Below are 22,923 nucleotides of genomic sequence, written 5' to 3' on the forward strand. Positions count from 1 at the left end.
CTAATTGATATTTTATCGTATGTTTTTATATGTTGTGATGTTATGCTATTGTTTCAGAAAAAGGGAGAAGGTTTGGGCCCATTAAAACGTTTAATCCCGCTGCAAATGTTTGCACCTGTCCTAAGTCAGGAATCTGATGTACAGTAGTTGTCGTTTGTTTATGTAATATATACGTGTTTCTCGTTTCTCGTTTTGTTTATATAGATTAGACCGTTGGTTTTCCCGTTTGAATGGTTTTACACTAGTAATTTTGGGGCCCTTTATAGCTTGTTGTTCGGTGTGAGCCAAGGCTCCGTGTTGAAGGCCGTACTTTAACCTATAATGGTTTAATTTTTAAATTGTTATTTGGATGGAGAGTTGTCTCATTGGCACTCACACCACATCTTCCTATATCTATTTGAAACAGTGATGCTAAATGTCCTCAGATCTGACGATACTATAATAGTGTCGTGGAAACTAAAACATGGAATATGGGGGGGGGGGGGGGGATTATGTCCACATGCATGTTCTTTACGAATGATTTCTTCAATATTATAAATGCAAATCCATATCTTAATTTAAGAACAAAACCAATTTCTGAATATAAATATTACAAGATGTGTGGATGTCGCTTTAATAATTTGCGTCCATGTCTACTCCTTCTAAAATTGTAATAACTGTGTTTGAATACTAACATCAAAGTTTTAAAAGTACTTAGAAAAAGTCAAAATTACGAGATTTCAACAGTCGAAATATTGAGATCAAAGTCGAAATTTCGATTTAAAAAATAAGTCGAAATTTTGAGTTTAAAATATGTTGAAATTTCGAGTTTAAAATAAGTCGAAATTTCGAGTTTAGAAAAAGACGAAATTTGGAGTTAAAAAACATTAAAGTTTCGAGTTTCAAAATAGTCGAAATTTTGAGTTTAAAAGAAGTCGATTTTTTGTAAGTTTAAAAGAAATCGAAATTTCGAGTTTAGAAAAAGTAAAAATTTCGAGCTTAGAAAAATTCGAAATTTCAAGAGTTTAAACAGTCAAAATTTCAAGCTAAAAAAAGTTAAAATTTCGAGTTAAAGTCGAAATTTTGAGATTTGAAATGTCAAAATTTCGACTTTGAAAAAAAAGTTCACTGCCAATTTTATTTTTTCTATGTCCCTAATACGCTTCCGTAAAAAAAGCACCTTATAATAAAAAAGCACCTTATAATAAAAAAGCACCTTATAATAAAAAAGCACCTTATAATAAAAAAGCACCATATAATAAAAAAGCACCTTATAATAGAAAAGCACCATCTTATAATAGAAAAGCACCATCTTATAATAGAAAAGCACCTTCTTATAATAGAAAACCACCATCTTATAATAGAAAACCACCATCGTATAATAGAAAAGCACCTTCTTATAATAGAAAACCACCATCTTATAAAAGAAAACCATCATCTTACAATAGAAAACCACCATCTTATAATCGAAAAGCACCTCCGTATGATAGAAAACCACCATCTTATAATAGAAAAGCACCTTCTTATAATAGAAAACCACCATCTTATAATAGAAAACCACCATCTTATAATAGAAAAGCACCATCTTATATTAGAAAAGCAATAAAACAGACACATAAGACAGCTATGGCGTTCCGTATACACACATTGTGCAGTCCTACACCTTTCCTAAAAAATCACTTCATAATGATTCCAACACAGTTCATTTGATTGTCAGACATTACACTTTCAATGTGTGAACTTCTCTCTTACTGTATGATACTTTTGGTAATGACACCCCCCCCCCCCCCCCCCCCCATTTTTTTCTTATAAAATGAACCGACCCCTCAGCTGCTAAATAATGACTGTTCCTTAACCACTAATTATCCTGTTCTCCCAAACTAACGAATCAATCATTCAGTACACAAGCAACGGCAATGAATAGTATGAGAAACTCAAGATCTATCTATAATATAGAAAACACAAATAAGCCAGTTTCGGATAATATAATTGTATCCTTCATCAGTATTAATATCATTATTCTTATTCACAACAGAGCCTGCGTACAGTATTTAAACATCCCAAACTCTCTCTCCCTCTCTCTCTCTTTTCTTTGGTTGTCCAAATTTTGGTTTACTTCTTATTAATATTCTTACTTGTGGAAACAACATGCTTTTGAAAATATCACCTTTTAAAAACAAATTATACAGGTCAACCAAACATTTGGACAACCAAAGTAATCAACGAACCAAGTCAAATAAATTATTTATCAGTCAAAATAATATTGTTATATGCTAACCAGTCAATTGTTTTCAATGAGAAACATGCCGTAAAAACCAAGCATCTTTCTATACAACTTGAGCGTCGTCTTTATCTGACATCTCTCCAACATGCTTATATACAGAAAACATCTATCTCAAACTGAAGTCAATTTCACAAAAATACTTACGACTTAGATTTATCTAAAGTATATATAATGAATTGTTTATGACTTACGATCAATCTTAATCGTAAGTTGTTGAAAACTCAACACGCTCCACTTCTGCCGACTGTGAGCTTACTCAGACTGGTACCTAAACAAGCTCCTCTTCCGCCGACCGAGACAATCTGGTAACTAAACAAGCGTCACTTCCGCCGTCTGTGAGTCTACAATGTTTGTTGCTAAACATTTAAAAGTTCCTACATCATCCTTTGATGGTTTTAGTATTTGAAGCTTCAGAACCTCGTGCTCTGAAGAAATAGTTGGTTCATCTTTTGTTAGCATGTAACGTGTTTCAAAGGGTTTATAAGTTTTTGGGAATCCTAACGTTTTATTCCAGGAGCCAATGCGTTTTTCTCCCATTGACCATTCAATATAATAAGTTCGTGGTTCAGCGTTTATGATACATTCTAACGTTGTTTTCTTGGTTACAACGTTATCGTGGGTTGTTGTATTGACTTCTATCTTCACCATAGGTTTGTCTGAAATATCAAAGTTAACCAACAACTATAAGTCGTATACAGTGAATTGACTTCTATCTTCACCATAGGTTTGTCTGAAATATCATAGTTAATCAACAACTATAAGTCGTATGAAGACAGGCAACATCATTGCTCGTAAAAAGGAGGAAAGATTAGATAAAAATGAGGATTGTTATTAGGATCTAAACGTAAGCTCATAATATTTAGCTTCACATAAAAGTCAAGGAAATATGTTATTTATCTCTTGTGTGCATATATTGACTCGCTTTGGATTTCGAAAATTTTGTGGTGTATCCCTTATTTTTCGTTTTTTTATTCAAATTTATCAATTAATAAGAAAATAACTACCGAAGCGTAAATGAATTCTACTCGACACGATGTTGCCAAGTAAATAAAGGCAACAGTAGTATACCGATGTTCGAAATTCATAAATCGATTGAGAAAAATAATAAATCCGGGTTACAAACTAAAACTTGTAAACCAGTAAAGACAATTTTTTTTTATTAAACGAGTATTTGGTCAGTCTTGAATACAAATGTACCTATTATATATTTCTTCCTTATTTGATCATCGTCTTTACATGTATCTATCTATTATAGTTTTTAAGATGTTGCAAGCACAAAAATGTGAGTATTCACCTAAAAAGCTACCAAAACCTTGAAACTGACTTATTTTAAAAGAAGGGATATTATATTTAAGATACTATTGTCAGGTCATTAAAGATTGCATAGTTTGGCTTAAATATTGATTCTCTTAGAGGGTCTTTGAATCTGAATTAAACACATTTATTTTTATAACAAGTTGTTGGCATGACACGGGTTATGTTCTTCTAAGGGAGGGATTGTGTCGGATATTCATATGATGAAAACATAGTCGTTCAATCATTTTAATTGAGATCTGGAGCTGGCATGTCAGTTAAATGTTAGAAGTCTATTGTTATTAATGTATTATTGTCATTTTGTTTATTTTCTTTTGTTACCTCCTCTGAAATCAGACTCGGACTTCTCTCAAACTGATTTTTAATGTGCGTTTGTTATTTCTACATTGGCTAGAGGTATAGGGTGATGTTTGAGATCTCCAAAAAAAATGTTAAACCCCGCCGCATTTTGAGCCTGTTCCAAGTCAGGAGCCTCTGGCCTTTGGTAGTCTTGTATGATTTTTAATTTTAGCCTCTTGTGTATAATTCGGAGTTTAGTATGACTATAAAATGAAGATGTGGTATGATTGCCAATGAGACAACTATCCACAAGAAACCAAAAGGACACAGACATTAACAATTAAAGGTCATCGTATGGCCTTCAACAATGAGCAAAGCTCGCATAGTCAGCTATAAAAGGTCCCGATATGACAATGTAAAACAATTCAAACGAGAAAACTAACGGCCTTATTTATATAAAAAATGAACGAAAAACGAATAGTATGTAATGCATAAACAAACGACAACCAGTGAATTACAGGCTCCTGACTTGGGACAGGCACTTACATAAATAATGTTGCGGGGTTAAACATGTTAGCGGGATCCCAACCCTCCCCTAACCTGGGACAGTGGTATAACAGTACAAATTAAAAACGAACTATAAAAATCATCCAACAACCAATAATTTTAGTGTAAATACATAATAAACAGCCAGAGAAAAACATGACCTTGTGCAATGCCAAGTTACAGGTATTGAAAGATTGTAGATCCATGAATATGTATATGTATATAATTGTTTATGGACCAGCTGTAGGACACATTCGGGTGCGGAAGTTTCTCGTTGCTTTGAACACCCATTGGTGGTTACCTTCGGCTGTTATCTGCTCTGTGGTCGGGTTGTTGTCTCTTTGACACATTTACCATGTTCATTTTCAATTTTATACAATAAAGTTGAATTCGTAATCAAAAGGCAATAAATATTGCAAAAAATTGTCGAAAGATTCCAGCAAATTTAATGTTCTTATTTGTAGATTGCTGATTTTTTTCGCAGTTAAATTTTTCTCGTTTTATATCATAGTTTTGAATATAATACGCAAAATTAAAAAAAAAACTCTCGAGAAATTCGTCATTTAAGGGCAATAACTCCGATAAGATGTCGTCTAACAGCTGTTTTGTGTGTATAGACAATACTGAGATCTCATTATTTTAAACGCCCCATAAGATTTAATCTATTCAAACATGTAGCAATTTTCAAAATAACAAACAAAACTTTAATTGTTGATTAACACCTAATGAGTGAGGTCATCAGAAACATTCTTGGAAATAAATACCATAATAATGATTATGGTTCACGATTGGTTTTTATTGGCCAAGTAGCTTTGTTAAATTATTATATGTTTGTTAAGGTTAACAGACGATGACGACGGACGATGACAAACTTTGTAACCTGCCTTAGGACAAGGTGAGTTAAAACATATGTTGGGTTGTGCTCTGGGAGACATATATTGTGTTGTGCTATAGAAAAACTGATATTGGGTTACTCTCTGGAAAACAGTTTCTTAAGTTTGTGTACACATTTTACATCATATACTTAACTCGCGAGGCGTCAAAATCCTTGTTTAGCGACCAAATCTAAGCTATGCAATTAAACCTCTGCTAGGAATCACAGAATTAATTACAATAAAGTACGAAAGTTAACACAATTTTAGCTATGAATAAAGGATTTTTTGTTGCTTTACGTTAAGTAGCAAATATTTCATGCATGTTCATGCCAATAAGCTAATAATCTATAACGTTACTAAATCATTCTTACGTATGACAATGACATCGAAGTCCACTGAATTGTTTCCCTTGGCATTTGTAACAAAACATCTGTATATAGCAGAGCAATGTCTGGTTATGTTCACAATAGATAATCTGCTTCCATTTATGCCTAAAAGATGAATAGGAATAGAAGATTACTGCCACTAAACACAATATAAATATATTATATACAGTAAAATTGCTGCCACACAAAACAAATCATGTATTTTAAAATTATTACATTGTATATATATATTCAAATGTAACATGTGAATACTACTGCCATACAAAACAATATAACATGTATTCAAATATACAAAATACCAGGATCATGATAGCAAGGTTTTTACTTATCCTTAGATGGTATTGCTTTTATCACACTTGAATGGTGTATTAAGAGCATATGTATTTTTTTCCTCACACTTTATGTAAGGGGACTACATTTATTGTTTAACCTTATATCAATTATGTACAGAATACATATAGGAAGATGTGGTATGAGTGCCAATGATACAATTCTATATATATATATCCAAGTCACAATTTATGAAAGTAAACCAATAAGGTATGGTCTTTAACACGGAGCCTTAACTCACACCGAACAGCAAGCTATAAAGGGTAAACAAATTTTATTAAAGTGTAAAACCATTCATATGGGGAAACTAATAATCTAGTCTTAACGAAGAAGAAAAACAAGAAACGAGGAACACTTTTGAACCACATCAACACACGACAAGATCAGACTCCTGACTTAGGACAGTTTCAAATAATTGCAGCGGATTTCAACGTTGTAATGGTACCAAACCTGCGCCCTTATCTGAAACAATGGTGAAACATCACAACACGCTATAAAATATCAATTGGAATGGCTTGCCTCAATTAAAAACGTAGTAAAACAAATGAACACACATTGGACGAATAAATTTGATCTATCATGATACAGTGTAAGTACAAAAATGTACAAAGTTGATAAAAATAAGGGATATAAAATTATAGTAAAACTGTAAAGTAATTAGGTCTGAGAATTCACAATTTTTAGTTTTCTGTGTAAGAATTTGTTTATAATTGTTTTCCTTGTCCTTTCCATTATGCTTTATCACAAAGATTTAGTTATCTAAAGCTTATTTGGCCTAGTTAATCGACATTTCTATATCAAAGTATGGTTTTGTGCAATCTAGCCTTTTCAGCAGACTTATGTGTTCAATTTACTATGTGATTACATATTCCTGTACTGTTATGAATTAGCCGATATATTTTTGTTATTAATATACAATGTATGGTGAATATATAAAGTATACGTTTTTGACTCTCACCGACAGGTAGGTCTAATCTGTTGTCATGAATGAACCAGTCTATCTTGTATTCAATGACTGATTCCACCTCGCACCACAGTTCAGCAGAACTTCCCTCTTTAATCATCAGCGTTATATTGGAATGGTTTACAATAGTTGGCTTCTCTGCGAGATCAAAATTACAAAGAATATTATCGCGTGTATACAGATTTGAATAATTGAAGAAATAGATATGTTTGTATAATGTTAATCAGGACTTGTTATTCATATAAAAAGATGTACATGAGCACAATTTGTAAAAGTATAAAACCATAATAGGTCAAAGTATGTCAATCGTCTGTCATAACAAGAGGCTTATTTTGGCATGGAAAAAAGTGTGAATGTTTTAACAGTCAAAACTGCTAAAAGGCTAGGATACTTACGTATAATATTTATGTCGGTTCTTATAATTCACGTTGGCAAAGATTTCAATCTGCTTCCAGGAATTCGATCATTGATTCATAGGGACCTTTATAATTATCTTTAGTAAAATGATTTTTGTTTGAAATAAACTCACTCTGTCTGAGCGTCCAGCTAATGCCGGTCGTAACAAAAATGTACCAATGGTCTCCATGCCTAAGTGTCCTGATAATAACAGTCGGTATAATGGTCGGTACAATTGTTCGCCCTGTCTAAGTGTCCTGATAATAACAGTCGGTATAATTGTTCGCCATGTCTAAGTGTCCTGGTAATAACAGTCGGTACCATTTTTCGCTATTTCTTGGTGTCCTGATAACAACAGTCGGTACCCTTGTTCGCTTTTTCTTAGTGTCCTGATAATGACAATCGGTACCATTGTTCGCCACGTTGTCTTAGCGTCCTGATAATAACAGTTGGTACCATTGTTCGCTATTTCTTAGTGTCCTGATAATAACAGTCGGTATCATTGTTCGCCATGTCTAAGTGTCCTGATAATAACAGTCGGTACCCTTGTTCGCCATGTCTAAGTGTCCTGATAATTACAGTCGGTACCATTGTTCGCTATTTCTTAGTGTCCTGATAATAACAGTCGGTATCATTGTTCGCCATGTCTAAGTGTCCTGATAATAACAGTCGGTACCCTTGTTCGCCATGTCTAAGTGTCCTGATAATTACAGTCGGTACCATTGTTCGCTATTTCTTAGTGTCCTGATAATAACAGTCGGTATCATTGTTCGCCATGTCTAAGTGTCCTGATAATAACAGTCGGTACCATTGTTCGCTATTTCTAGGTGTCCTAATAATAACAGTCGGTACCATTTTTTAAGTTCCTGACGATAGCAGATTATACAAGTAAAAATGTCCTCTGTCAGGGGTCCTGAATCGTATTCAGTTAAAACATACCTAGTTATATCCGAAATGAAATCTTTTGAATATTATTATAAACAAAAAAAGTTACAGTCTTCTCTCAACGTATTAAATTTGTCTTTCTTGCGTATTGAAATTAAATTCAATCATGCAGATACTAGAAATATTAATCTGACAGATACAGAAATATCAATTTAACATGTACTGAAAACAGATACTAAAGATGGAATTCTTCCAGATACGCATACTGAAAATGTCAGTTTAAAAGATACAGACATTACTATTCAATTAGAAATCGAAATAAAATACTTTTTTTTTAAATCATACAGATACAGAAATGCATATTACTATTTTTTAAATACTAAAGTTACATAAACACAAACTATTTGTAAATCTAAGATGCCAGTGAAATCAATTTGAATGGGCAAATAGTAAGCCATAATAAAACAGATAATCTTAGTGAATATATTTACCTATAGTCTTTAACTCAACAGCCTTTATTTTTCTGTCCTGATTTTTATTAGTGCAGTAATATATTCCAAGAGTTCCTGCTGAGATTTTTTTAATTGTAAGTTCTATTTCCCCATAACTATTTTTTTTAACCTGGTAATCATTATTGTTCTTTATTACTGTTGTACCAATTGAAATAACATCATTATTACCATGAAACCAAAATATGTGTTTGTCAACCTGTAATACATTTTTTTTAATACATCATATTTGAAAATTGAATATTTTGGGACATAGAAAGAACAGTGAACCCGAAAGTCTTCTGAAAACCTTAAACAAAACGTTATAATTTATTGAGAGCATAGTTTTATATGAGCTCTAAATTTTAGTCCTATACATTTTTTTTTATCATTTAGTCCTAACATATTAGAGGTTATATCCCATCTGTGATAATGAAACTTATGCAATACTTATAACACAGTTATCCTTTAATGTAACAGCGGAGTTCCTAGACATACACAAATGTAGCAAACTCAGAAAGCAATTAGGCAACATTGGAAAAGTTAAAAAAAAAACTGACTTTCTCTAACAATAACTTGCCATGATGCAAACTTATTATCAAGCAAATATTAAGTAAACTAGTGTTAAAATCTAATTATTTAATGATTTTTCTAAGTTCAAGGGCCATAACTCTGCATAAAATCATCAGACCAAAATTCAAACTGTAACTGTAACTTGCCATGATAACCCTATTTCAAATCAACATACCCCCAAGGGTGACTGGGGTATAGAAATATGGTCACTTGGTTTTCTCCCGACCGGCAGTAAAACGCTTGCCAAAGTGGGGCGTCCGTTTGGCTGTGCGGGATGTATCAAGTTCGCAGTCACGTCCGGTCAGAAGGGGGACGTTAAAGCCGATGCCTCGTGTAAAGAGAGTGCCACGCTCTTTGCACGTTAAGAACCCTTGCAGCAACTCCTTTTGAGGGGTCCGTAGGTGGCCTGTTGCAAGGCAAAATTTCTGTCCCTCTCCAATATACCCTCCTTTTCCGGTGGCAGTCCAATTTTCTCCGACCACCATCCCTGATGGCCTCTATTGTATCAACCTACCTATTGTATTTATTGTGAACTTGTTCTCGTCCTGAATATGCATGAAATATTTGCCACTGGACGTTAAGCAACCAACAATCAATCAATCAATCAATCAAATCAACATCTTCAAGAATGAAGAAAAAAGGGCGGAAAACTGATTTGCGAGACTGACGGATGGACAAACAGACAGATAGAATGAAAACCTAAATTCCCTTTCGATTTCCTCGATGGGACTTATAACGATCAATGTGAGCAATATAGTTTTAATTTGTGTCCGTTCAGTGATTTAACAAAAAAAGTATTTTTGCTGCTAACAACTTTTATCTTTTGAGAGGAATACTTGTTCTACAGTATATGTATTGTAATAAATGTTGTGTTCTATTGTAGCCTCTATTAACGGTACTAATGTACTGCACCAGATGATTATTCCGACAGTTAAGGTCTCTTTAGTAATAATAGACGCAAAAAAAATAAAAAATCTTATTTCTAATACAAACGTTGAAAAGCTGATTAAACCAAGCGGGCCAAAAGCAATACCAAACCCGTGTTGAAGACCGTACTCCGACCTATATAATGATTTTAAACTTTTACAAATTGCGACTTGCATGGAGAGCTGTCTCATTGGCACTCATACCACATCTTCTTATAACTGTTTATAAATACCACAACGATATAATGAAGCCAATAAGTGTATACAAGTAACATGGTCACCTAATCAATACCTACCTGATCCTTCTGCCTTGTACAGGTAATTTTCACATTCATATCAGACAAGTTAACCAAGATAGGCAAAGCATCTTGTCCTGTTATGTTAAAAAAAATATCATAGTTTTAAACAGTTCATGAGAAAATGCTCATCAATGTAATGTTTAGTTTTAAAGAGAAAGATATTTTAATGCAACAGTAATCCATATATACTAGTAACTGGACGACATAGAGAGGACAGCAATCCGACGACACTTGTAACCGAACGACATGGAACGGACAGCAATCCGACTACACTTAACTGCACGACATAGAACAGACAGCAATCCGACGACACTAGTGACCGAACGACATTGAACAGATAGCAATCCGACGACACTAGTACATTGTAACTAACCGACATCTAGAGGACACCAATGTGATGACACTAGTAACCGACCGACATTGAACGGACAGCAATCCGACGACACAAGTAACCGAACGACATTGAACAAACAGCAATCCGATGACACTCAGTAACCGTACTTATCGGTCGTCCCTCTGTCTATATCACTCTGTTCAGCTCTTAATATTATTCCGTATCATGTCGTTGTGACGTCAAATACGTTGACCCGGCCTTAAGAGTCATTCTCTGTAAGCATCAAAGGATTTCAAAGAAAATGAGAAATGCATACTCATGGATATCCTTTATTTTCAGATCATGGGTTAGTAATGGTGCACTGACAACAAAAATAATAATCATTTAAAAATTTGAAGTGTTGGTTGCCATGGAAACAAGTTGCTCTAATTTTGGTTGAAAAACGCCAAAAATGCTCGATGAAAACTCCATTTTTACCTTTTTTTGCCGCTTTTTTCCCAATACACTGGACACATCTATCCCCAATTTTCTTTTGCTCTTCAGCTATTACATATTAGTGTTTCAAAATACATTTGAAAGTTTCGAAAGTTTTTTCATCTAAAGTAAAAAATTTGAAATTCAAAATTTGATGTTTTTCAAAAAATCAAGATTTGCAAAAAATCACAAAATAACCCAATTTTATGGCTTCAAAATTTTTTTTCTCCAGATTTTTTGGCATAAACGAAGATGATCATTATAAAATATTGCATATGATGCATTCTTGACAAAAATATCTCAGAGGGTATATTTTTAAAAATTTTTTAAATTTTGTTTGAAAAAAGGTCACTTTTGAATTTTTTTTTTATTTTTTTTTTATTTTAGGGAAAAAAATCCAGGCATAACTGTTATTATTGCAATCCTCATCATATCAGATGATTAGTTATGATCAAATAATAACATGAAAATAAACTACACACATTCTGATACCTTACATACATGTAGTCAATGAAAAAAATTTAAAATGAGATATAAATATCATGTTTTTTATACGAAAAATGACAAAAAACAATCCTTCTAATGATATTGTCTTAACTTTTTTCATACATTCCCTAATTAGACAACTGAAATCTACATTTTGCCAGCCAGTTGTTGGAAACTGGTAACTTTATAATGAACGACAGAATTGCAAGCTTTCAATTATCTGCCTTTTCTTTCAACATAGTATGTGTCGCAATTGTTTTCTGATAACCATACTAAACTATTGCTATCAAAACTTATGTTTCGATAACTTGACGTGATGGAATTAACTTGCATTATTAATTGTGCTATTGATAATGACAACTGATCTCTGTCAAATAATGCATACATTTGTTGATCCAAATACTATAATAGGTTTAAATCCAACATAGTAAGATTAAGATATTGTAGTTTTTATACAGAGAAATATTTTTAATTTCTTCAAAATTAGTACAGCAATGATTATAGTAAGATAAAAAGTAAATGAAGCAAAGAATGAATAACGAGTCAGCTAAGTTGTTATAACGAGTGAAATTAGCTAAGTCGTTATAACAAGTAAGCTAAGTCGTTATAACAAGTAAGCTAAGTTGTTTAAACAAGTAAGCTAAGTCGTTAAAACAAGTTAGCTAAGTTGTTAAAACAAGATAAATATGCTTGTTCGTTATAACAACTTAGCTAAGTTGTTTAAACAAGTAAGCTAAGTCGTTAAACAAGTTAGCTAAGTTGTTATAACAAGATAAATATGCTAACTCATTATAACAACTTAGCTGAGTTGTTTAAACAAGTAAGCTAGGTCGTTAAAACAAGTTAGCTAAGTTGTTATAACAAGATAAATATGCTAAGTCGTTATAACGACTTAGCTTAGTTGTGATAACGACTTACCATATTTATCTTGTTATAACAACTTAGCCAACTCGTTTAAACAAGTTAGCTAAGTTGTTATAACAAGATAAATATGCTAAGTCGTTATAACAACTTAGCTAAGTCGTTTAAACAAGTTAGCTTAGTTTAAAAATAAAACTCTACCCTGACACTAACCGGCTTCCCTAGATTTGTTTACCCTAAATCAGACACATTTTCCCTCGGACACTAACTTCGGGGGAAACATGGTGAACAAATTAACATATCTCCTTTGGGCCAGGGAACCAATTGTAATTTGTATAATATTTAATGTTGATTCTGGTTGGTGGAGAAGTAATATTCAGGACATCTAATTGCATCCAAAACATCTCGAAATATCACAATATTGCTGAAAGCGGCATACAAACCATCTATCATTGTTAACCTAGTTAATTTTATAATGCTTTAAATGATAAATTGATCTTTCAACCTTTTCAAAAATTAACAGTGGGCAAATTTTACATTTAATCTTCAGTAAAATTATAAATTAAATCTACAGATATGAATATAGAATACAAATTCATCACCGGGCTCCGTCCAAATATGGCGATTTTTAGGAAATTTTTACCGCAAAGTGAAACATGAAAGCAATGGGTTTTTTCCGTTATTTAAATAAATTCCATTGGACACATATAATGACCTTGCTTGCATAAAGTTATAATAAGACATAATTGAGGGATGTTGAGAGTGATGCAATGTGTACTTGGTCCGATTGTGTGGCAATAAGTATTGAGTATACAATTCATAACATTTTGTTTAGGTAAACTTACATATAAGTTGGAGAACTGAATTGAAAAATTTAGAAATTCTTCTATATGTTAAAGGACATATAACTCGCAGTCTGTGCACTAAACTACAAGTAAAATTCTTCTTTTCCAACTAAACTTTTTTAAATAATTATTCTTCCAGCTTGTAGTCTCAAAAGTTTAGCATACAGGCAAACTCTTGAATAGTTAAAGTGACATCACAAAAATTCAAACTTGATCTGTATTTTGTAGTAATTATCATTGTGATTAAGTTTTATCACATTTGGTTGAGGTTAACTTTAGAGAATGGAAATACATGTCCTGACCTGTTTAGTCAACAACAGAATTGTGCTACTTTTTATACGCCTGTTTACAGGATGTGTTTTGGTATACTGCATTGTACTTTGGTTTATGAGAATAAAGATACATATTGACGACCCATTGCTGGCCATCAGCTTTTGTCTACTCTATGGTTGGGTTGTTGTCTCTTTGACACATTTTCAGTCTCAATTTCATTGTCCGTCCGTCATCAACATTTGGGACATTTAACTCAAAAACGCTTTTATCAATTTGCATTTAACTTTGGTGAATTGTTTATATTTATTGACCTGAGCTCCCTTTTGTTTTAAATATCTTTAGATTTTACCTTTCTAAGTTTATAGGGTTTTATTCATTAAAAAGGGATAATTTTCCAGTTTTCGGACAAAAACCAAAAATGCTTTTACCAACTTGCAAATAATTTTAGTGAATTGTTTATATCTTTTGACATGGACTCCTTTTTGTTTTTTAATTCTATATTTTACATTTCCAGTATCATACCTGTTTAGGCTGTTAACTTTTCAAAATGCCCATGGCAGTTTAGCGTGCAATATTGCTTTTACAGTCTTACAAAACCTTCAAGGGGGCCTTAATATATATTTTAATGTTGTTTTTAGGCTTCTTCATTCTGTTACAATCCTATAGCCCTTGTAAAATCAAATGTTTTGTTTAAAATTGTGAACAAAATTGCTCTTTCAAAATTTCCATTTCGGAGCCTTCCTGGGGGAAATCCCCCGCAAATAGTGACAGTTGGCAGGTATGCAGTATACAGGATTTTATTCATAAAACTAGAGGCTCTAAAGAGCACGTGTCGCTCACCTTGGTATATGTGCATGTTAAACAAAGGACATAGATGAATTCATGACAAAATAGTGTTTTGGTGATGGTAACGTGTTTGTAGATCTTACTTTAAAGAACATTTTTGTTGCTTACAATTATCTCTATCTATAATGAACTTGGCCTAGTAGTTACAGTGGGAAATACTATGAAAATATTTTAAAGAAATGTAAAAAATTCATGAAAGTTGTTTAAAAGTGAAAATTAAGGGCAATAAATCCTTAAGGGGTCAATTGACCATCTTGGGTATGTTGACTTATTTTTAGGTCTTACTTTGCTGTTCATTATTGCTGACAACAGTTTATCTCTTTCTATAATAATATTCAAGATAATAACAAAAAGCTGTAAAATTTTCTTAAAATTACCAATTAAGGGGCTGCAACCCAACAACGGGTTGTCCAATTCATCTGAAAATTTCAGTGTAGATAGAACTTGACCTGATTAACAATCCCCCCCCCCCCCAGGTCGATTTGCTCAAAATGCTTTGGTTTCAGAGATATATGCAAAAATCTACAGTTTACCCCTATGTTGTATTTTTAGTCATGGCGGCCATCATGGTTGGCGGGCCGGGTCACCGGACACATTTTAAAAAAAATTGATACCCCAATGATGATTGTGGACAAGTTTGGTAAAATTTGGCCCATTAGTTCAGAGGAGAAGATTTTTTTAAAAGTTAACGACGGCAGGCGACGGAGGCCGGACCAAAGTGGCGAGAAATGCTCACTTGGCCCTTCGGGTCAGGTGAGTCAAAAAGGGGGATTTTCACTTTTCAGACAATATCTCAAAAATGCTTTCAGCAATTCTTATGAAACTTTGATGAATTATTTATATCTATTGATGTAAGCTTTCTTTATAATTTTACAAATTTTACAATTTACATTTCCAAGTCATAAGGTTTTATTCATAAGATAGGGGGATTTATAAGGGTTTTTTTTAATAATAACTCAAAAATGCTTTCGGCAATATCATAAAACTTTGGTGAATTGTTTATATCTATTGATGCAAGTTAACTTTTGTTTTCATACATTAGCTAATATGACATTGAGAAGTAATTGAACTTTATTCTTTGAAAATATGACGGACGTATCATGCACTCATGGCGCAGCTGTTTGATAGACAGGTAGATACTGCTATAAATGGTGATCTTGGCTTGAAGTCCCGTTCCTTGTACCAACCCCCACATCAATAATTTCATACAGTTAAAGATTTGATATTGTTTTAGTTTCACAAGTACGTATGTCTCTTTCTGGAAGAACATTTCCTCTTGTCATCAGGTTCACAGCAAGTACTGGTAGCCCCAATCTCTTCTTTTTCTTGTCTACATGTTTGGTGTGTTCCAATTTCACTCAACACCAGGCACAGAGTTTTCCTTTTCCTTTCTCCATTAAATGGAATTTTGCATGAGCAATTGTTGGGAATGTGTTAAACATTACAAAAAAAAACATTTGTAAAATTTCAACTAAAATAATTTAGCACAATAACCAATTGATGGAATGATTTCATTTTCACAAGTTCAGTAAAGCACCAGGAATGTTTTCAACAGTCTTATTTGTGATTAAACCGAGAGCGGTAAACAAAACACGTTCTATTGTGTTTATAGTACTTTAAATACATTTGTCATCGTCCTACAATCATGACAATTGGAATTGTTTTCTGTAGACAAACAAAAACGTTTGTATATAAAAAAGAAGAAGATCTGGTATGATTGCCAATGAGACAACTATCCACAAAAGACCAAAATGTCACAAACATTAACAATTATAGGTCACCGTACGGCCTTCAACAATGAGCAAAGCCCATACCGCATATAGTCAGCTATAAAAGGCCCCGATAAGACAATGTAAAACAATTCAAGCGAGAAAACTAACAGCCTTATTTATATAAAAAAAACGAAAAACAAATAGTATACACATAAACAAACGACAACCACTGAATTACATGCTACTGACTTGGGACAGGCACATACATAAATAATGTGGCGGGGTTAAACATGTTAGCGGGATCCCAACCCTCCCCCTAACCTGGGACAGTGGTATAACAGTACAACATAAGAACGAACTATAAAAATCAGTAGAAAAAGGCTTAAAACTCATCAGATAGACAAACAATAAAAGTGTCTTCTTGTCTGAAGAGTGATTCAGGGGAAACTACTCCTGATACACAGGAATAACTAAAAGGGGCTTTAAATTGAGCTTTTAGGGTTCAGCATTTGTTATATTTAATTGTATTTTTTCTGAGAATGATCAAGATTAAGTATTTGCAGACATTTAAAGCATTTTTGTCAATTTCAATATTATTTTTGTAACAATATGAAAAACAGCAATTTCGAAAAACCATGTTTTCAAAAAATTGAATTTAGCAAAATTTTCAAATATACCCCTCCCAATTTTTTGTATTTTGATTAAGCAATGGTTTAACTATTCAAAATTTATTTTAACCATATTGTGAAAATCTGGGTTGAAAATTTTCGATGCTTTCAAAACAGGGTAAAATTGGATTTTCAATACACATGGAATTTGACCCTTTTTGGAGCTAGGTTCTTGCCATACATGCTTTTAAATATATTATTGTAAATGCAATTTTTAAATATGTCGTTACCATACTTATTCATAATAGCAAACACAATTTTCTTTTTTATTCTCTTGAAGGTCGTATTTATCTAACTAAAATTGCACATTTTTAGCCTTTTTTCCTTGCCAAAATTGACCAAAAAGTGTTCAAGCCGTTACCATAGCAACCACAAAATTTTTCACGAAACTGGTTGTATTTTTCAGTATATCTCAACTGTTAGATCATTTTTACAAATTTTGAACTAATTCTGTGACATGTCATTTCCACATGATTTTGATGCTTACAGAGAATGACTCTTAATAACTTTGATCCGGACTTATCAGCGACGTCATAATGTTTGAACCGACGTTAATAACTTTGACCCGAACTTATCAAGTCATCTTTTGTGTGCAGGCGAAACTAAGAAAACACTTCCGAAACACGCAAATATAGCCCGATAAATCGATTATCAGATTATCTGCATGTTGATATTGTAAATTATCAGCTGCTTGGCATTATATGAAGACTTTTTGATCTCGTTCGCTACGCTCACTCGACAAAAAGCTTCATATCATGTCTCGCAGCTGATATTTTACGATATCAACTTGCAGATAACCTGATAATCGGTACATCTAGCGGACTGCAATCCGACGATACTTTTTACTGAACGACATAATGCGGACAGCAATCCGGCGATTATAGTAACCGAACGACATCTAGCGGACAGGAATTCGACGATACTACGAATCTAACGACCACTACGTTCTGTGTTTCTAAGGAAATTATTATACTAGAGTATCGAGGTTCAAAGGAAATGAACACTCAGGATTCTGTGTTTTAAAGGAAATGGTTATACACGACAAGGCAATGCATGGAATAAACAAAATATGAATAAAATAAATAAGGCTGATTTTTGCTGTTCGTATATATTTTTTTTTCTTTTAGCAATGAATGTATACTTCGTATCCCTTCTATTAAGACTTCATATGAATCTTGGGTTGAAAATGTGATAGTCCAGAACTACACCAATCAGTCGTTTTATTTGTTTTATATTTCCTTCACTAAAGAGCTCTGCCCAAACCGGTCCTTTGGACAGTCTTGAAGTTGCAGTGATGTGAGAGTTTATTTTCTGTTCACTTGACCATATCATATGTGTATATATAAATTAATGGAAAGAAAAATAATTTAAATTTAATTATACCCGCACCTTTTGGATTGTCAATCAATTCCGCTCCTAGCACAACTGCAGAAATTGTCATAAATTTATAAAATAATGTATACCCTCTCATCTAAAAAAAATATAAAAGATAGTGACGAATAAGAAAGAACTGAAGTCAAAATGTTTTTAAAACAAAGCATCGTCGGTACTTCTTCAGTCAAGCCAATATGATTTGAACATCTATAGTGCAAACATTTACATAAAATAATTTCTTGACGCCAGTTTTATCCGCAATAGCCGACGTTTTGTGATCTTAATTACTGATATAAATGTGTAAAATGCTTCTCACTTCATATATAGATTCCCTCGTGAAGCATTGTCCTATCAACAGATTATTGTCAAGTTAGGTCAACTGTAAATTCGTCCCTTTTTAGTAACTGAGATTGAACTGTCATCCTTTCAGGAGATCCAATTTTTTTGTTGAGAATGACGGACATTCTTTTTCTCCTTATATTTTCAAAACATTTTGAATACAAAAAAACAGTATCTTTATCCTTTAAAAGATTTCAAGACAGCTATCGGAACTTGAAATCAATGATTTTTACCACAAATATAATTTTGGTCACTTTTGAAGGTTCTATGCATTTAGGTTTTACGTTTATAGAAATAGTGTAAATGATTTCATTTTTTTACAACAATTTATCACCAAATATCATTAAAATTTTCTAGAAAGATCTTTGATATGTTTGCCAAATTTAATGTCAATATTTGAGTCAATAGCATGTGTAACAACCTCCCTGCCGGTATAGTTCCATAACACAACGTCTGAGACTCCTTACAAGCATTCAAAACTTCAGTTGAGGAAATTTAAGCCATTCAACAAAAATTACCACTTTTAAGTCGACAAAATTTTGTGAAGGTTGGTCTCTGCGATTGAGATTTCTGCCAATGTCATCCTAGACATGTTCAATAGGGTTTATGTATGGAAACATGGAAGGCCAAAAGATAGTGTTAATGGCTTTTTGCTTTTTGCTCTTTGGACTCGGTTACATGTACAATCCTTGCCCTGTGTGGTCTAGCGTTGCCGTTCGTGTACAAGGGTCGTGACCATGATGTCGCAACTGGGGTCTTATCAAAATGAAGGACTAGTATGTACTAAATTCAAAATTTATGACGCTTGTGAAATTAGGAGCCATAGCTATTCAAACAGGAAAATGCTCCTTGTGTAACTTATATAATACGGATATACTTATGCATTATATACTTTGCTGTACATCTCTTTTACAAATTCGGACAGAAATGTTCTACAAAATTGTTGATATTCTTGACGTAGAGGATTCCGTTCGTTTCTTTAATCAAGATGATGACGAAATTATCGAGTCGTTACTTACAAGTATGAATCATACCATGCAAACTATAAATGCTGATGTATGGAGCCTCTTGATGTGCCACATAGCAGATTATATGTATAAACTATATCAGGTCTTCAATTATGATCTTTATAGTCACATATTTGATCTTAACTAATGTTGTTCTTGTATGAAGTTGGTGAATTATAGACGTTTTGTTTTTGACTCTATTTCATATGTAATTATGTATCTACCTATAGTCCTTTTTATTGCTGTTTGTATACTTTGATGTTGGTTAGAATATGTAAATATGTTATGTTCTTGATTCTGTTCTTATGATATAAATTGTAAAATCTTCATATTATGGAGGAAATAAAGATAATCAATCAATCAATCAATGTTTAGGCACTAAATCTATGTATGTCTGTCCGCTTATGTGACCCTGTATGATATGCATACCCGGCTTGCAACGGGTTTGAGAAGCAACCCCTTACTGTAACACCACCAGGACCGAATGAAATCATTGGGCAAATGTCGTTTTGGTCCTAGGCCGTATTATTTACCCGCGAAATTCGTATTATGGCGTCTACTGGTCGAAACATAAACCGACTCAAATCTGACCAGTGAGTGTTTTGTCAGCTTCTCATGTTCGAGCATAGATAGTCATTATCCTATTCAAACCTGCCTGCACAGTGCCTGTCTGTTAGGGCATGTCTTTTGACAATACGACGTGCTCTTCAGTTGCCTCTATGAAGTCGACGGACCAATGTTCGAACACGACCACCTGGAGAAACAGTGTATTTGCAAACGCGCAGATGCCCTTTAATAAAAAGTTGCTTGACTGCTTTATCGGAGTTCAATCTTTTTGGTCTTAATGAATTTTCTCAGTGTATGTTAAAGGCTTTTCATAACACCAAACATAAAAAGAAAAAAATTTGCAATAGTTAAAAAATATTGCCAGTTATATATCGGTGGTGCACTTTTGGCGGACTGTATAGATTAGACGGTTGGTTTCACGTTTGAATGGTTTAACACAAAATCATTTTTGATGCTAATTGTGACTTTGAAGGAGAGTTGTATCATTGGCACTCATATCAAATCTTCTTACATCTATCATGTGTCTATTGTAATTATGCAGCAAAACATAATGATACCAACATTATTTATCCAAAATATATCTAAATAACTTACTTTTGTGTTTGTTAATTCAACAATAGAACAAAGAATTCCATTTTAAATCATATTACGGAAACACACAGACGTTTGACAAACAAAGCGACTAGTTTACGCACACTTACTTCAATAGGAAATAACCACTTACACCATTTTATATGTGTAATTATGATACGCCAAGCTAAAGTTAACACTTCATACATCCTACATGTTGTAGGACATTGGTTACTTGTATCTAAGTACTTTAATACTTAACATTAGTTGTGACTACTTCAGAATGAATTAGAGTGAGTGTAGGACATACCTCAAATAAAGAGTAGCCCAATGACTGTTCATGGTACATGTTGTTAATCAATTTGTCGAATGACTGTTTATGCTACTCATGACTGTTCAGTCTGCATGTTACTATATAAAAAAAAGAAGGTGTTGCCAATGAGAAAATTTTCCAGAAGAAACCAAATGACACAACAATTATCAACAGTGACTATAAGTCACCGTACGGCCAACATCAACAAATGACAAACATTGAATAACGAGCTCCTGACTTGGGACAGTGGGTCTATATACCAAAAGTTGCATATATTATACTTATATAGTGATAACTGTAATTAACGCTATTTCTCTTACTGTAAAAACTATTTTTCTTATAAAAACGAAACTTCCGTCGAATTTTGTACTTGTCTTTTGCTCCTAAATTCTAGTAGTAAAACACCTGGTATGCGTCTGGTGTCAGTATTAAAGTCGGAGGTTTCAAACTTTCCGTACGCTTCAGAACGGAATAAAAATGGCAAAAGGATATTAAACCAGGTAAAATGAATATTATATAAAAAAAAAATCAGAATGGAAATCGTGAATGTGTGAAATAGACAACAACCCTACGAAAGAGCAGAACACAGCACAAGTTCACCGATGGGTCTTCAACACAGGGATAACATCCTTAACACAATGGCGGGGTTCGGCTTAACCCTTAACACAAATGTGTACTCGTTCAGTGAAAATGGACGTCACACTAAACTCCGAAACATATAAATGAACTAACAAAATAAAATAAATACATACAAGACGAACAAAAGTCAGAGGCTTCTGACTAATGAAAACTCAAACATGCAGCGAGGTTTGACATATGTTTATTGAGATATCAACTCTTTCCTTATACCTCTACACAATGTACAATAAAAACACACAGCAATACGGACAGTAAACTAAGTGTATACCTTGAAAGCCGTTACAGTTATATTAGTTTAAACATATTTATTCATAGTGGATTGGGAAACAAGTTTAGCAACTTATATTAATCCCTTTCCACTTTGCGGGTGCGAGCGCTGCCTTGGTTAGCGACATTTACCTGCTCTTTTTCGAAATCTACAAGGTTGTCTTTTGCGTGCAAGATATATAGCTCTCTCTTAACAGGTCAGCCATTTATCGCCCCCTTCCGACGGACTATTATCGTTTCCTCAAGACTATACTCGCAAATGGTGTCAAGGGAGAGCCGAAAATTCATTCCCTGAAATTTTCATCCCGAAACGGGAATCGAAACAGGAACTTTGTGTTAGTAGTCCGATGAACTAACCACTACACCACGGCTATCTGTAGCCCTGGGTAAAAGTACTAGTAGTCCGCAGGGACCTTTTAAAATCATTATAGACATAATCTTGATTTTTTATAGTGTCTCCTTTTTATAAACTAGTATACTGTATACATGTAATACTACTGTATCAGGTTAGGGTGAAGGTTGGCACCTGTTAAAATGTTTAAACCTGCTGCATTTGTATTCAACTGTTAAAACGTTTAAACCCGCCGCATTTGTATGTTCCTGTCCTAATTCAGGAGCCTGTTGTACGCTGGTTGTTATTCATTAATGTGGTTCATACGTGTTTCTCGTTTTATTATAAAGATTATACCCTTGAGGGTCCTGTTTGAATTGTTTTACACTACATGTAGTCATTTTGTAGCCTTTTTATATATACAGCTTGCTGTTCGGTGTTGGCACCGTGTCAATGGCCGTACTTTGACCTATAACTGTTTGTTTTCCATAAA

General features: G+C 33.4%; 1 protein-coding gene across 3 annotated transcripts; it reads right to left on the reverse strand.

The window, feature by feature from the left end:
* Positions 1–2,212: 2,212 nt before the first annotated feature.
* On the reverse strand, positions 2,213–21,055 carry LOC134714738 (contactin-1-like). 3 transcript variants are annotated; one of them, XM_063576246.1, is made up of 7 exons: positions 20,905–21,055; positions 18,407–18,494; positions 10,522–10,598; positions 8,730–8,946; positions 6,952–7,095; positions 5,649–5,768; positions 2,213–2,919 (listed from the first exon to the last, which is right to left on the reverse strand). In XM_063576246.1, the coding sequence occupies exons 2-7, from the start codon at positions 18,492–18,494 to the stop codon at positions 2,573–2,575; spliced, it is 993 nt and encodes a 330-aa protein (XP_063432316.1). In that variant the 5' UTR covers positions 20,905–21,055; the 3' UTR covers positions 2,213–2,572. The 3 variants fall into 3 exon arrangements, with proteins under 3 accessions (XP_063432316.1, XP_063432317.1, XP_063432318.1); XM_063576247.1 differs by having other exon boundaries at positions 18,413–18,494; positions 20,905–21,054; XM_063576248.1 differs by lacking the exon at positions 18,407–18,494 and having other exon boundaries at positions 20,905–21,028.
* Positions 21,056–22,923: the final 1,868 nt, after the last annotated feature.

The sequence above is a fragment of the Mytilus trossulus genome, chromosome 4, assembly GCF_036588685.1.
Source record: "Mytilus trossulus isolate FHL-02 chromosome 4, PNRI_Mtr1.1.1.hap1, whole genome shotgun sequence".
Classification (NCBI taxonomy): Eukaryota; Metazoa; Mollusca; class Bivalvia; order Mytilida; family Mytilidae; genus Mytilus; species Mytilus trossulus.